Here is a 17,061-nt window from a genome sequence, read left to right as displayed (position 1 = left end):
TTAAGAGTAAGCTCAAATAAACAGGGCAGAATCCGCAATCTGACGTCAGTGCCAGTATATCAAATCCTAGATTCTCAAGGAATTTGATTACTAGAACATATTCATGTAATGTTGTGTGTGTTATTCATTACATACAAAAACATTAATGCATTCAGTCATGCAACATGAATGGTACATACACTGTGCAGGCATTTTCTTTACAAAAATGTACAAATATATTATGAGTCTTATGATGAAGATGACATATAATGATGATGATGAAGACGACGATGAAGACGTTTATGACATATGATGATGGTGAAAAGGGTAGTATAGCTAGTAATACATGTTTGTGTAATAATCAGCAGTAGTGGTAGGCGGTATTATCAAAGACACTACTATCATTGACAATGATATGGATATTATCATAATAACTAAAAGTGCTTGAAAATGCTAAATAATATTTGGAAAACGTTCAAGGCTCGCTAAAAAGAAGAAAAAGAAATGTTCCTACGCAGCTAGAGAGCGAAATGTTGAACTTCCTGTATGAAGATGATGATGTGATTATGCTAATTACATAAGGAAAACGTAAATTGATTCGCGGGAAAAAATGAAAAATGGCGACTTGCATAGTTTGAACTTTAGCGCCTGTACACATATTGCAAGAAACGACAACTCCTAGCGAATGGAACGTTACTCAACAGCAGCGACATTATTTCGAGCATTGACCCTGGATTGGAAGTTTACCAAGGCGGTAAGAGAAGTCCATATACATTATTACAGCTCACTGAATTGGATTTCATTTTTGCATCTCATCCTACTTTTAATGTCGCAAACTATTGTTAATAAGTGCTCAATCTCATCATTCGGGTATTCATAGATTACATTTAGCAAGCTAAACTAGATGTTCCTTGCATAAATGCATATGCGATACACTACCCAGGGGCAAGTAACATTCGTTTCATTGGTTTGACAGTTGCAGTTTAGCTGGCTAACTAGCAGCTATAGCTAGCTAGCTAGCTACCAAGCTATATATGGCTGATAGAACAACTATAACATGTTTAGACAGCAGACTAGTTAGCAATTAAGAGTTTTGTGAGAAGACATGCAGTGGAGGAGATGCAAAAGTGTGATCAGGTCAGCAAAATAAAATACTTTTAACAATTTATGTTGGCGATATGCCCATCTTATTGATGGGACATAACTTAGCCAATCAACTAACTAGTCTAATCAGTTTGATAAATTACATTCGAGAGTCGTTACAGTTTGATAGACTACTAGCTAACTGTTAAAAACGTGCCATGCCACTTTGTAATACTTGTACACGACCAGTTTGACTCGCGCAAGTGCTGCAATTTGCGACTGCGTTGACAAGTCAAATTCAAATGTGATGGCTGGCTGCAGTTGGCTGATGAGTCAGTCCGCTGATGAGTCAGTCCGCTGAGGTATAAAATACCTTGGTCAGACCTGTAGCGGGTGCTGTGATCTACACGCAGTAGAACATCCATATTGAGTCATCAGACATCAGCCTACATCAGAACAGGGGTGGGGTGTTAAAACAAATATGTTGAAGGGCTGGTTTTCATGATGCATACATAGGCATATGTCCTATTTTTTAAATTTTCTTCAGGAAATGCATTTTATGACACCTTAACAATAGTTTTTGTCTACTGTAGGTGCGTGTCAATACATTTGATTTAAAAAAAGAATTGACACAACAATGTTCAACCACCACCTCCATAACGTTGTGATCATGAGGACGTTGCTACCTCAATGACAATGTAAAGCCCTGATTCTCCTAGGAAGAGTAGTAGTGTGTGGACAGCCCAGCTGCAGCATGTTGCAGTCAGCCTACAGAGATAACTTCTGCAGTGTGGAGCCAGATGAGGTGCTGGAGGCCAAGCATTTACCCCAGAAGAGGGAAAGGGGGCGGAGCTTCACAGACATGGAAAGCAGCGTGTCTGTGGGCCAGTATGTACTGTGCCGCTGGTCTGATGGCCTATACTACCTGGGGAAGATCCAGAGAGTAAGTCCCCAGCACAACAGGACATTGTTTTATCAGTTAAATACTGTAGTATACTTCCACACAATGGTTTGGACTCATTTTATTTACATAACTATAAGTACACTCTTAGCACCTTTTTCCCCCCTATCTAGAATTTAAAATGAATCTTCGGCTGTACCCATAGGAGAACCTTTTGAAGAACCCTTTTGGTTCCAATGAGGACCTATTTGGATTCCATGTAGAACTTTTTCCACAGAGGGTTGTACTTGGAACTCAAAAGGGTTCTACTTGGAGCCCAAAAGGGTTCTCCCTATGGGGACAGCCAAAGAACCAATTTACAACCCTTTTTTCTAAGAGTGTACTGTCCAAATACTGCTCTGGAATATTCACACAAATATGGTGGTTTCTATGTAGATTTTAGGCACTACAGCAGTAATTTGTGTTTTATGACAAATCTAATGTAACACACTATTATTGGAATAGAACTGTAATAAACCTGTCATACACAATTTGCCTCCCACCTCATACTATCTGTTTTCACTTCATTCAAGGTGAGTACCTCCAAGCAGAGCTGCTTTGTCACTTTTGAAGATAATTCAAAATTCTGGGTTCTCTGGAAAGACATCCAACATGGTGAGTGAAGAGAAACTGGAATATTCATGTTTTTCTTATTGCTGTTGTCTCTGTAAAATAAAACAATGTGTGAATTGGTTTAACTTACATCCTCAATGAATTTATGTCTGCTGATAATATGGATCTACACCAGACAGGTTCAACATCTCAAAAGCTCTCTCCAAAAGCCATGATTAATGTGTAAACTTTCAACAGAATTACACAACATCCTAACTGGAAATCATTACAATTTCTTACTGTAGCTCCCTGGACCCTCATGAAGGTCCTTTATTCTGGGCTACATATTCCTCAACACTTTCAATTGGCTTCCATTACTTAGCCAATACTTGTACTTTACAGTAGGCCACTTAAAGGTATATTTAGACACTTCCCTAATGGACTTGACTGTCCTTTAAACTCTTCAACTGTCTAAATGACACTTTTCTCTGAAAGGGCCAATTTATGTCAGTAATGCCTCGCAGATTGCTCTTAATTGAATATCTTGCATGTGCTGTTGACATGCTGACATCATGTAGGATGTAGCTGAGGTATAATCATCATTGAATGTACACTAATGCTATTCTTCTCTCCCAAAACATGCAGCTGGTGTTCCGGGGGAGGAGCCCAAATGCTCAGTCTGTTCCGAAATGGTGCTGATATCCGACAATGAGATCCTGATATGTGGAAAATGTGGAATAGGTGAGTCACTGTAGAGTCTGACGACCCTTAAAGGAGGATGTGGCTACACTCCTCTTTCTTGCACTTGGATGCAAGTTAATCACAATCTGTAAAGAAGTGGGAGGGGATCTCATTGTTCATTGTATACAGGGCTCTATTTGCTTCTGTATTTACTTCCAGAACTTTATGTATTTGAATGCTTTGACACTTTATCTCTAAAATCATAAACTGTATCTTTGAACTGTATTAAATTGACTGGAACAACATACAGAACTGAAGAAGGGTACATCTGTAGCATAACTACATGTCATCTGCTAAAGGTCATTGAATCTCTGAAAGTGAAACAGTGAACATTTTCAGTTGGACAAAGTGCACAGAAGGCCTTTGTGACTCATAACATCTTTTAAACCCTGTGTACGTTAAACCAAGTACTTTCCATGGGTGTTTGTCTTAAAGAGACAGGTCCCATCTGACAACTACAATTTTGTCCATGACAAGGACATGTATTAGGGTGGGGCCATAGTAACAGTTGTGCAGGGTCCTGTCCCCAGGCTGTAGTGTCTCGTTGGTTTTGTTTCTACTTGGCTCTTAATTAAAGTCATTAATTGCTTTGGGAGTCCACTCCCTCTGGTTTCCCAACATTTGCTAGACAGGATTAAAAGCTTCTAGAGTTGGTTGGATGCCCCCTTCAGATCAACATAACACATTGCTGTGGCTCAAAGTACGGCCGGCAATAGCACTTTTTCATGGATCCATCCATTTATTCATGTATTTAACCATTTGTTTTATTTTTATTGGGTTTGAGCATTATGTTTATTTATTGGGCAAGCATTATGTTTTCATTGTCCTCTTATCTCTGTTTCCACAAGGTTACCACCAGCAGTGTCACATGCCACAGGTGGAGAGCTCAATGGTTTTGTCACCATGGTTTTGCAGGAGGTGTATCTTTGTTTTAGCTGTGCGGGTGAGTATTATTGATAGAACAAGCTGCTCTTCAATTGAGCAAGAAACTAAAATTACTGTAATATAAATTTGAATGACTGTTTGTCTAGGGTAGTGTTCAACAGGAAGAAAACGTTTTGAAATGGGGAGGCACTACTTGAACACGTCCAATAAGAACACAGATTTTAGTTTTCTGTTACCAAACGTTTTGCTACGATGTGTCCGATTGAACGCTGTCCTGTAATGCCTAACCATGTTGACGTGGCTGTTTCTCCTCATCACAGAAAGGGGGAGCTCTCAAAAAGGGGCCCATAGCAAAAGCACTGCAGGCCATGAAGCAGGTGCTTACCTACAACCCAGAAGAGCTGGAATGGGATTCCCAGCACCACACAAATCACCAACAGTGTTATTGCTACTGTGGGGGACCTGGAGAGTGAGTGTGCTGGCTAGACACACTGCAGCATAGCATTTTACATATCCACTCTTTTAGAAAGCAACTGGATTTGATTCAGATACAGCACTCTGTTGCTCATTTAGTAACTTACTTTTCACTAATGGCTGCTCTCCTCCCAGGTGGTACTTGAAGATGCTGCAGTGTTTTCGGTGTGAACAGTGGTTCCATGAGGCCTGTATCCAGTGCTTACAGGAGTCCATGATGTTTGGAGATAGGTGTGTGGAATTGTTATCAAACAGAAGAGGTTTTATTCTGGGGGTTCCCACGGTTAGGACAAATCCTGGGATGTCAGAGGAAATAATTCTAGTCTGGAAAGTGATAGACATGTCATGGAAGTCGAGGGTATACACATATGACTGAGGACCATTATGGATATTTGATTTCCCCTAGAGGCACGTGACGTGTGCTTTCTCCTCCTCTGTGCCTTTCTCTTTCAGGTTTTACTTGTTCATCTGTTCCATGTGTAATAAAGGAGTGGAGTACATCAAGCGCCTGGCCCTCCGATGGTAAATGGCTACTATACTCTTCCTATCTCCCTCTGAGGCTCACTCTGAGACTCCAGATGGGGTACTTTAATTAAGAATACAAAGGGCATTGGTGTCCTATAGTACAGTAGGCAGAGGATATGTGGCATTATTATGCTCTTGTGCTTATGACAATGTGCTAGTGTAAACTGCCCCTAACAGCATTGTATTGCTGTTAATACACACTGGGGTGCTAGGCAGCACAATATCTGATTAAGAGGACTACATTTCCACATCTCGCTAAACCCAACTCCCTATCTGCTAACTCATGGATGTATAATTGAGAATTGAATTTATGAAGGCAATGGAATCGATCATCATTACCATTCCTTATGATCTCATATGTGATATGTGAATGCTGCTGGTGAGGAAAACCGGCTCTGCACTCAGTCACTCTAGATACATTACAATCAGTTCTCATCTTTTACATTTTGTTGAACATACTTTTTCTCCCTCTCATTTCATTGGATTCCCATCGATTGTCCCTGGTTTCTTATCCAGGGTGGACGTGGTGCACTTGGCACTTTACAACCTTGGAGTCCAGAGTAAGAAGAAGTACTTTGAGCTGGAGGAGATCCTCAACTTTGTCAGCAACAACTGGGACCATTTCCAGTTGGGCAAGGTTAGGAACACCAAATGAAATCCTGTCTGAATTCTGAATAGGAATCCGGATAGGAAGTTCAGATTTATGCTGTCTCGTGAAAAACAGATATTTTTAAAGCTAATTGCATCGGACTGACATTTTGATATTCCCCACAGCTCTCCAATACTCCTCCAACAGAAAGAGGCCAATATCTCCTTGATGCTCTGAACAACTACAAGAGCAAGTAAGAAATCTCTCTCCCTTTATATATATATATATATATATATGCACACACAGTAGATAAAGTGTAAAACTGTAAGTGCTCGGTTTAACAAAACTCTCCACAGATTTACTACAACTGCATACATGTACTGCAACACTATACTGTATCAGCCAATGTCTTATTCATGTGCTATTAACACTAGTATAGTATGGCCCCCAACATTCAGTAAGTTGTTAAATGTTTGTTCTGGTCATACAGTATTTGTTACAACAAACATTTGACTTGGCTGAAGGTGTATTTGTTGACATCACACTCCCTCTGCCAGACCATGACCTTGTCACCGCCCTCGTTATTTCTCCAGGTTTCTCTGTGGGAAGGAGATCAAGAAGAGGAAATGCATCTTCCGCCTGAGGACCCGCGTACCCCCCAACCCTCCCTCCAAACTGTTTCCTGAAAGGGCTCAGAACGAGGGATGGAGAGGACGGAAGAAAGGCGCAGGCAGGAACAGGTATTTCACGCCGTAGTGAAAGCTGGATACACTATTTCAATTAGGTTTCTGCTAATTTTCTACAACACCTCTCTTGGCTCAGTCAGAAAATGTTGATCAATGTTAAGTGATCATGTAATTGTAATGTTTCCTAGGACCTCCCACCATTAATTTACCCCTACCAGAGAACAAACATTTCAAGATGAAAGTTCTCATTTAGTGGTAATGGCTATGTAACAGTTCTACTCGAAGAACTAAAGACAGTGTGCCGAAACAATATAATTTTATCAGGGAATTACTGAGTGATATTAGGCTGTCAAATTGTCACCCAGTAATCATATTGTGTGATTAGAAAGTGAAAGTTGTCTCTTCCTCAGCTCTCTCCCTGCAGAGAAGAGGAGGAAGAGAAGATCAAAATGGCTGCTGGAGGATGCCATCCCCAATGTGAGTTCTCTGATTGTCTCAACATCTAACTCCGGTCGTGCCAACCACCTTTTCTACTGGTTCACTGAGCCTGAACTTTGAATAAATCTGCGCTGCTTTTGTTCTTTCCTACCTCTGATGATTATCAACGTTGCTGGAATTCCTCCCATCTCCTCTTCCTCCTCCATTTTTCTGTGCTCTTTTTTCCCCTCCATTTCAGACCACTGTTCCTCTTCTAAAAGTCTATCTCCTGTCCACCATGTACCATGAAGTCCCTGTGTGTCTTTGCCCTCATCCCTCTCTCTTCACGGTTCTACTCAAAGGGGATTACTTACAGTTGGTCTCTGAGGCATTTTACTGACAAATCCCTCTGAGCAGTGCTGTGTCTGTCTGGTCCCCAGGCACAATGTGCTCTAACAATAAACCTCTGACATTTCCTAGTAATAAAGCTAATACTGCCAGGCAGAAAGGAGAAAGGTGCTCAGATGAAAATACAGACAGGGCAATGGCATATAGACAGCATGTATTGACAGAACTGATGAGGACAAGGATGATGATGATGATGATGATGATGGGAACAATGTTGTTTATGACAATGGTTGAGTGCTATAATACCAACAGTGTGTTTGTATGTTGTGGTGTGTGTTGTGTGATGATGTGTTGTGTAGAATGACCTGACCTCCACCTGGAGCACCAACCATCACATGGCCAACATCTTTGACTTCACCTTGGATGAGTTACAAAGCCTCAAAAGGTAAATGTTGTGGATGTTAAGGGCCAGTTTCCCGGACACAGATTAAGCCTAGTCCTGGATTAAGAAGCATGTTCAATGGTGTTTCTCTCCTTTAAACTGTATTTTGAATCAAGGTTTAATCTGTGTCTGGAAAACCAGCTCTAAGAGTGTAAGTTTGAAGACTTTTGTCTGGGCATTGACCTACAGTACACGATGACGCTAATTTTCAATGAAGCTGCAAACATTTGACATTCGATTGGGTGCAGTTATTTTCTGGGCCCTAACAATCTACCCCCATTTATTTCCCTTTGAAATACACACTTTTTTTCTGTCAGTCTTTGGTCACCACTGTGATTTTCATCAATGTGCCGAATGATGTGATTTAATTACATTTTCCTGTAAAGGTTATCAAATCACGGCCTCCCGAGTGGCACTGCATCGCAGTGCTATCTGTACCACTAGAGATTCTGGGTTCGAGTCTAGGCTGTGTTGCAGCCGGCCGCGACAGGGAGACCCATGGTGTGGCGCACAATTGGCCCAGCATCGTCCGGGTTAGGGGAAGGTTTGCCCGGGAGGGATGCCCTTGTCCCATTGCGCGCTAGCGACTCCTGTGGCAGCCCGGGCGCAGTGCATGCTGACACAATGGCCAGGTGCACTGCGTTTCCTCCGACACATTGGTGCGGCTGGTTTACGGGTTAAGTGGGCATTGTGCCAAGAAGCAGTGCGTCTTGGTTGGGTTGTACTTCGGGTGACGCACAGCCTCTCGACCTTCGCCTCTCCTGAGTCCGTACGGGAGTTGCAGCGATGGGACAAGACTGTAACTACCAATTGGGGAGAAAACAGGGTAAAAATGTAAAAAATTATCAAATTTTATTGGTCTCACACACATTTAGCAGATGTTATTGCGGGTGTAGTGAAATGCTTGTGTTCCCAGTTCCAACAGTGCAGTAGTATCTAACAATTCACAACAATACACACATGTAAAAGAAAGGAATTAAGAAATATATAAATATTAGATTGAGCAATGTCGGAGTGGTATTGACAAAAATGTAGTAGAATAGAATGCAGTATACACATATGAGATAAGTAAAGCAATAATGTAAACATTATTAAAGTGACTAGTGTTCCATTATTAAAGTGACCAGTGATTCCAAGTATATGAATATAGGGCAGCAGCCTCTAAGGTGGAGAGTTGAGTAACAGGGTGGTAGCTGGCTAGTGATGGCTATTTAATTCTGATGGCCTTGAGATAGAAGCTGGTTTTCAGTCCCAGCTTTGATGCACCTGTACCGACCTTGCCTTCTGGATGATAGCAGGGTGAACAGGCCGTGGCTCGGGTGGTTGATGTCCTTGATGATCTTTTTGGCCTTCCTGTGACAGCGGGTGCTGTAGGTGTTCTGGAGGGCAGGTAGTTTGCCCCTGGTGATGCGTTGGGCAGACCGCATCACCATCTGGAGAGCCCTGTGGTTGCGGACGGTGCAGTTGCCGTAACAGGCGGTGATACAGCCTGACAGGATGCTCTCAATTGTGCATCTGTAAAAGTTTGTGAGGGTTTTAGGGGCCACCCAAATTTATTCAGCCTCCAGAGGTTGAAGAGGCGCTGTTGCGTCTTCTTCACAACACTGTCTGTGTGGGTGGACCATTTCAGATCGTCAGTGATGTGTATGCCGAGGAACTTGAAGCTTTCCACCTTCTCCACTGCTGTCCCGTCGACGTGGATGGGGCATACTCCCTCTGCTGTTTCCTGAAGTCCACAATCAGCTCCTTTGTTTTGTTGACTTTGAGTGAGAGGTTATTTTCCTCTCCCAGGGTCCTCACCTCCTCCCTGTAGGCTGTCTCGTCATTGTTGGTAATCAGGCATACTACTGTTGTGTCGTCTGCAAACTTGATGATTGAATTGGAGGCGTGCGTGACCCCACAGTCATGGGTGAACAGCGAGTACAGGAGGGGGCTGAGCATGCACCCTTGTGGGGCCCCTGTGTTGAGGATCAGTGAAGTGGAGGTGCTGTTTCCTACCTTCACCACCTTGGGGTGTCCCGTCAGGGACTCCAGGACCCAGCTGCACAGGGCGGCGTTCAGACCTAGGGACCCCGAGCTTAATGATGTGCTTGGAGGTTACTATGGTGTTGAATGCTGAGCTATAGTCAATGAACAGCATTCTTACATAGGTATCCCTCTTGTCCAGATGAGATAGGGCAGTGCGGCGATTGCATCATCTCTGGATCTATTGGGGCAGTAAACAAATTGAAGTGGGTCTAGGGTGACAGGTAGGGTGTAGGTGATATGATCCTTGACTAGTCTCTCTAAGCACTTCATGATGACAGAAGTGAGTGCTACGGGGCGATAGTCATTTAGTTCAGTTATCTTTGCTTCTTTGGGTACAGGAACAATAGTGGCCATCTTGAAGCAAGTGGGGACAGCAGACTGGGATAGGGAGAAATAGAATATGTCCGTAAACACTCCAGCCAGATGGTCTGCGCATGCTCTGAGGACGCGGCTAGGGATGCCGTCTGGGCCGGCAGCCTTGCGAGGGTTAACACGTTTTAAATGTTTTACTGACGTCAGCCACGGAGATGGAGAGCCCACAGTTCTTGGTAGCGGGCTGCGTTGGTGGTACTATGTTATCCCCAAAACGGGTGAAGGGGGTGTTTAGCTTGTCCGGGAGCAAGATGTCAGTGTCCGCGAGGTGGCTGGTAGACCCTGCCACATACGTCTCGTGTCTGAGCCATTGAATTGTGACTCCACTTTGTCTCTATACTGATGTTTCTCCTGTTTGATTGTCTTACGGAGGGAATAACTACACTGTTTGTATTCGGCCATGGTATCAGCTCTCGAACAGCGCTGAACAATACAAGAAAGAAAGGCAAACACTTTGGGGAATGTTGACAATCAACAGAGCTTTCGTAGAGGAAAATCAATAGATGGGGACTAGCTGGTGCAACTCCAAAAAAGGGGACTAACTCTGTTGGAATGTGAGAAGTGGAATAGGCTCATAGCTGTGTAGCACCTGAACTAAACTGGAGGATGAAAACAGCTAATGATGATTCTGTGAGAGTAGACTTCGAAGCATTACATTAACGTCCTTCCATTAGCTAGATGTAGTACTTTCACACACGCACGCTCACACACCTTTAGCATGCAGGCTCTTGTATTATGGACTCAGAACAGTGACTTGGAATTTGCGGTCACAACGTGAGGGTGAGCAGCCATGGTGATTGTTGATTTTCCTTAGTGAGGTTTGGAATAAAAACAAAGAAAATAGGACCGTCAATGCTAGAGCTATTCTGTTCCATCCAGGGGCCCCATCAGTCTGATTATTCTGCCCCATCATTCGCTAATTATTCTGCCCCATCCAGGGGCCCCATCATTCTCTGATTATTCTGCCCCATCCAGGGGCCCCATCATTCTCTGATTATTCTGCCCCATCCAGGGGCCCCATCATTCTCTGATTATTCTGCCCCATCATCCTCTGATTATTCTGCCCCATCCAGGGGCCCCATCATTCTCTGATTATTCTGCCCCATCATTCTCTGATTATTCTGCCCCATTTTCTGATTAGTGCCGTAATTCCAACGTTTGAATGGATCTGTTGTTGTTTACTCCTCAGCACCAGCTCAGGACGGACCTTCAGTCTGGATCTGGACTCCACAGACGCAGCTAGTACCACAGGATCTGCCACCACCAGTGTCTCCTATGACCTCAGGTACAGTATTGTGGTCGCAATGGCCTCGAGTACAGCACTGTGGTCGCAATGGCCTCGGGTACAGCACTCTGGTCGCATTGGCCTCGGGTACAGCACTGTGGTCGCAATGGCCTCGGGTACAGCACTGTGGTCTCAATGGCCTCGGGTACAGCACTGTGGTCGCAATGGCCTCGGGTACAGCACTGTGGTCGCATTGGCCTCGGGTACAGCACTGTGGTCTCAATGGCCTCGGGTACAGCACTGTGGTCTCAATGGCCTCGGGTACAGCACTGTGGTCTCAATGGCCTCGGGTACAGCACTGTGGTCTCAATGGCCTCGGGTACAGCACTGTGGTCTCAATGGCCTCGGGTACAGCACTGTGGTCTCAATGGCCTCGGGTACAGCACTGTGGTCTCAATGGCCTCGGGTACAGCACTGTGGTCTCAATGGCCTCGGGTACAGCACTGTGGTCGCATTGGCCTCGGGTACAGCACTGTGGTCTCAATGGCCTCGGGTACAGCACTGTGGTCGCCAAGACTTTTTTGTTGTTAGAAAAGGTAACTCTCTCACATACATTATCTGTGCATCTTATTCTCTTTGGTGCTCTTTAGAGGAAGAGGTCTCTGACCTCAACACCATTCAAGACCCTGCTTGACTGTAGTCCAGGGCCCTTATCCATAAAGTGTCTCAGAATAGGAGTGCTGATCTAGGATCAGGTCCCCACTGTCTACTGTACGTGATCTTATTGATTCGGATTTAAAAGGCGAAACTGATTGTAGTGAATACGGACCCAGGTGTTGGCGTCAAAGGGGACTTCCAGGTGAACGAGCAGGTTGCATAATCAATGTGATCATCAGTCTCCCTCCCGCCCTCCCCCCCCAGCTGTCTCTCACTCATGTGTTCTTTTAGTTTATTTGGCTCCACCGTGTGTAGTGTGGTGCAAACCGATCGATAAGATCCCTGACTCTAAACGCTGCAGCCCAGGCTGTCAGATGAGCTTTTCTCTCTGCCTTTCCAAGCTCCTGAACATATTCCTATGTGAGAAGTTGAGGAGAGACGAGCATGTTTGACATCACACAAGAAGTATGATGTGAGGTCTTGGACAATTAATGCAGTTGACTCCTGTACATCTTCCAATATTTGCTTATAGTCGTCTTGGTTGGAACTAAGCAACTCAATATATCCTCATTCACAAACCCACCATTGTTTGAACATTGTGAATCCCCCCTTTTTGGGAACACCCCTGGGCTCTCTAACTGACTGGCTTTATTCTGCGGCATTCTCAGTTCTGGCTCCTCCTCTCACAAGAAGGGGGGTTCTGAAGTTTGACATTCAGAGGGTGTTGACATTTTATGGTGTTTTTTTTGTAAACTTTTTTTTTCGCTCTTTGCCTTTACTGTGTTTTAGTTCCATGGCTGAAACTCCTACTAATGGGGTGACCGTGGTGCTTCCGACGTCTCCTGTGGCTCAGAGAGAGGCGACTGATTGTTATGATGGTGTTTGCGCTGATGTAACTGCCCTGCCCGTCTCCACGCTGGTGCTCTGCCTTCACACACACACTGTCCTAAGAGATGAGAGCAGTGCCCAGAGGTGTGTGTGGCTAGAGACGGGCCTCATCATTTCATGTCCCTATTCCCAGCTACCTCAGATATTTCATCCCTCTGCTTTAGTCTCTGTTTATGTTTAAATGTGGCTTCTGCTCATTAACATCCCTGTCTGATACTCTAGAGAGGCCATGTGGGGGAAATAAGAGGCGTGTGGTGTGTTTGTGGAGACAGAGGGATTCCGTGGGGCGACAGAGCTTGTGCCCCCGCTGTGCCCTCCTCTCTCACTGTGGTTCAGATCAAACATGCCCGTTTAGTATCTGCCTCTCCTCCACTCCCTCTCTTGCTAGCTCCCATTGGCTAGGATGTGTCACTGTAATGAGATGTTGAGTTAACTGACAGTCAACTTGGTATCGGAAAAGTGGACGTCATCTGATTTGGGAATCCACCTCTCTAAGCCTAGTGTATTTTTTAATAGCCTAGAAAAGTTTCCATCTGTTTAGTCTTCTTCAGACTGTTTTTAAGGGGGAAGTATAAAAGCAGCACCAACAGTCATAGGGTATGAAAACCACAGACAGATGGAAAGGGTATATAGCGCACCACAGCTACCCCTGGTGGCTGATCAAAGTCTTGTTTGTAATCTGACTGGTTGTGCAATGTCCAGTTGCCATTTCTTTTGTTTGTTGACTCCACAAATGTATGTCTGGTGGCACAGCAAAGCAGTCAATTCAGGAAACCGTTGTTGCTTTTGTTTCAATAGGTTGCTGATATTAGGGTCATGCTCATTTGGCACCAAACAGACTGCAAGAGGAAGGGACTAACTGGACTTGTCCAATAAGAAATGCTCATTTTGCAAAACATTTCCAAAAATGCTTTGCTGCATGCCCTAATTAATGTTTTTCTAACTTGTTGCAGGAAGAATGTTGGCAGCCGTAAGAGGAAGCTGCCCACCTCAAACTACACGGTGCTGGCCACTAAGAAGGAGGTGGTGGAGAACGAGCTGAGCCCTATGGAGCAGAGCCTGCCGGGAGAGGAGACGGCCTCCGTGATGCTGGACAATGCCATCGACAGCCACACCTTCGACAGCATCAGCGAGGACGACTCATCCCTCTCCCACCTCAAGTCCTCCATCACCAACTACTTTGGGGCGGCGGGGCGGCTCACCTGTGGAGAGAAATACCAGGTGCTGGCCCGCCGGGTCACTCTGGAGGGGAAGGTGCAGTATCTGGTGGAGTGGGAGGGCACCACGCCCTACTGACCTGGCCGACCAGACAGGCTGTCTTCAGTTAGGTGTCGCAGAGAAGGGGGTAAAAGGCAAGATCAGCCTAGCAAGGCCTACCTAGTTGTACTCATTTAATTGTTTCATGTTGCTTTCTTTTGCGCTACAGTACTATTTCAGTATATATGACGAGTATATATGACGAGTATATGACGAGTAAAAATGGTTGTTCTCTTCCACCATAGCTAAGGTTTTTATTATTTAATTTGTAATTCAACCGGAATGTATTGAACAGAAATGTAAAGATTGAGTACGTTTTTTTTTTTTTTTATATAGATACATTGTCTGTTTGGTAGCGTCCTCAAGCATTTTCAACAGTAACACAGCCTGAAAAATAGTCCCATGGGGCACAGACGTAAATTCAACGTCTATTCCACGTTATTTCGTTGATTCAACCAATGTGTGCCTATTGGGGTTTGCCTTGGTCTTAACCGGATGATAGTTTGAGTAGAAGATTTGTGATGGTACTGTAAAGGTAACGTGAGATATGGCTCAGGGGTCCAAGAAATAACAATACCACTGATTCTAAAGGATGGCAGCAAAACTGTTAAAAGAGCACTGCTAAAATGGGCTGTCAGTGTCCCTAAATTCAATTCAGACAACTTCCAATAATATTCTGCTCTATTAATAGTTTTTCAGTGTTTTTAAATTTTTGTATTACCTTATGTTTTGAATTGTTTCTCTTTTAACAGCAATATGCCATATCCAAGCAACATTTAACTTGTAGCAAGTTATACCTTTGTCATTGTTGTGCCTCTCCACTGATCAATGAAACCGCATTTTAACAGCTTTATCTACGCAGTACTGTAATGCCAAGTTTAAAAGCTGAGGAACAAACACGTTTCTATGAATGTTATCACTTAACAGTCGGTTTATACTTGGTCCTTTCATTTTCAAATGTGTTTAGAAACAGTTTTACCGGATGGTTAGGGGGACAAGAGACCAAAGCAAATACTACAAGCATTTCTGATAGTGTTCCTGGTTTTCCTTTTATCTCTAGTGGTTTATGCTGACATAGGTAGTTTGGCTTACGTAGATGCAAAACTGTTGTATTTAATGGAAATTCAAGGTAGAGGATGGAGAACTTATTTTAACATAGTACTTTTAGACACTGTAAGATCTTTTTTGACATTTGAAATCTAGAAAGTTAAAATGAGAATATTCCTTTTGTCATGGACTTTAAGGGGAGTCTTGGTCTATGCTCTTACAATATCCAAAGATGACTATATATTACTCTCCCACCTATACATATTTCTGTTTCCTCAAGACATGTATTTGTTTTGTGCCAGACTGTTAGATATCTTTTCGCTGACAGTGAAACCTGGTGCTGTGTACATTAGGGCACTCGTGGGGGGAAAAAAGGAAAATAATTTAGCGGAAAACAAAAATGAGCATTTAGGTCTATTTATTCGACACGTCCAGGTAATCCCTCCGTTTCATTTAGTTTTCTTCTGATTGTGCTTAATGAACAGGATACAGAATCTTTCGACCTTGATAAATATGATTCGATATCAATACGTCAGTACATGGTGAAAGATAAATGACGCTTTCCTATTAACATTTCTGTTAATATACATCACATTTACGTCATTGCACTATTGACACATCTTAAACTATGCAAGTGTTTTTTTTAAAATTGATGTTACTAAATAACCAAATATTATTTACAATATAGTTTGAATTGATTATTATGTAAATTTGTGATCAGTCACATGCTATATATGCGTTATATTATTAATAAGCAAAGTTTTAAGCTACTTGTAATATGTTTCCCCTTTAGCATTTTGCAACCGTTTTATGCACTTACTTTCCTTCAAATTACAGTATGACTGTATTCACTCTAAAACAGTTTATATTATGAGTAGATTCATATCTATCCTATGGAGTTTCCATGTAATATATTTTATGGATGATTCTTGAATAGTGACACATCAACGGTAAACTGTGTGCAGCATAAAAGTTTGACTTTAGTTGTATTTTAAATAAAATAAAATGCATGTTTAAACATGAATGACTGTACAATAGTTGTTTTGCCATGTTACATGCCCAGAGCTGTGTATATAGAGAACTTCCTGTGTACTGTACATTTACCCCTATTTCCTATGCTTGTTAGAAATGTTAACTGTTACATCTCTCAGCGGGCATTATGCATCCTTATTTGTCATTCATTAAACTTTATTTGGTCTTTTGAATTGTAATAAAAATTATTTGAGATGTCTTACTGTATGTACAGGATACACATGGTATACACCATCAGCACTCTGATGGCTTGTACTGTAGATTAAAACTGTCTGCCTGACGGGAAGGGAGTGAGCGGCTCTTGGCTGGGGTGTGTAGTGTCCTTGATGATGCTGCGGGTCATCCTCAGGCACCGTTTTGAGTAGATGTCCTGGAAGGGTGGGAGCATGGTCCCGGTGATGTATTGGGCTGTCTTCAAAACCCCATGTGCTTTTTCTCCTACTTAGATATAGATGCCATACCAGTTACCTTATTGCAATAGAAGAGCCCAAGAAATGAATTCACACAGGAATGCAATTGTAAAATGATACATCTTAAAACCATATCTGTTCAGTGTTCACAAAAGTCTAGCATTACTAAAACCAAGTCTGGTGGTTTTCCAGAGCAGCATGTGTAGAGAAGTGTTAGAGGAGCCCGTAAGGACAGAAAGAGACAATGAACTGTTATGAGACTGACAGTATCAACTTTACACATGATTACACAGCAAACATCCTTGGAGGAACATGCATGACCCTCACCAGTGTCACCTTAACATATTAACGACACAACTATAAAGATAACTAGATGTTCATCCGCTTATATTACATGAAGAGTAGGATATGAAATGTTTATCAATATTCCTGTCAGTTTACTGTTTATACTATGTAGTGTAAATCTCTGGTAAATTGTTTATGC

The 17,061-nt window shown here is 43.0% G+C and overlaps 1 protein-coding gene across 1 annotated transcript; it reads left to right on the top strand.

The window, feature by feature from the left end:
• The first annotated feature begins 254 nt into the window (after positions 1-254).
• LOC115164887 (PHD finger protein 19) lies at positions 255-16,366 on the top strand. Its single transcript, XM_029717783.1, has 15 exons — positions 255-733; positions 1,782-2,005; positions 2,536-2,617; positions 3,200-3,295; positions 4,144-4,238; positions 4,501-4,649; positions 4,790-4,885; positions 5,108-5,176; positions 5,696-5,816; positions 5,954-6,021; positions 6,362-6,508; positions 6,865-6,931; positions 7,579-7,664; positions 11,251-11,346; positions 13,785-16,366. Exons 2-15 carry the CDS (start codon positions 1,817-1,819, stop codon positions 14,125-14,127), a joined length of 1,704 nt encoding a protein of 567 aa, XP_029573643.1. The 5' UTR covers positions 255-733; positions 1,782-1,816; the 3' UTR covers positions 14,128-16,366.
• The last annotated feature ends 695 nt before the right edge of the window (positions 16,367-17,061 follow it).

The sequence above is a fragment of the Salmo trutta genome, chromosome 27 (assembly GCF_901001165.1).
Source record: "Salmo trutta chromosome 27, fSalTru1.1, whole genome shotgun sequence".
Classification (NCBI taxonomy): domain Eukaryota; kingdom Metazoa; phylum Chordata; class Actinopteri; order Salmoniformes; family Salmonidae; genus Salmo; species Salmo trutta.
Note: the sequence above shows the minus strand (reverse complement) of the source record. Positions and strands in the feature narration are given on the sequence as shown.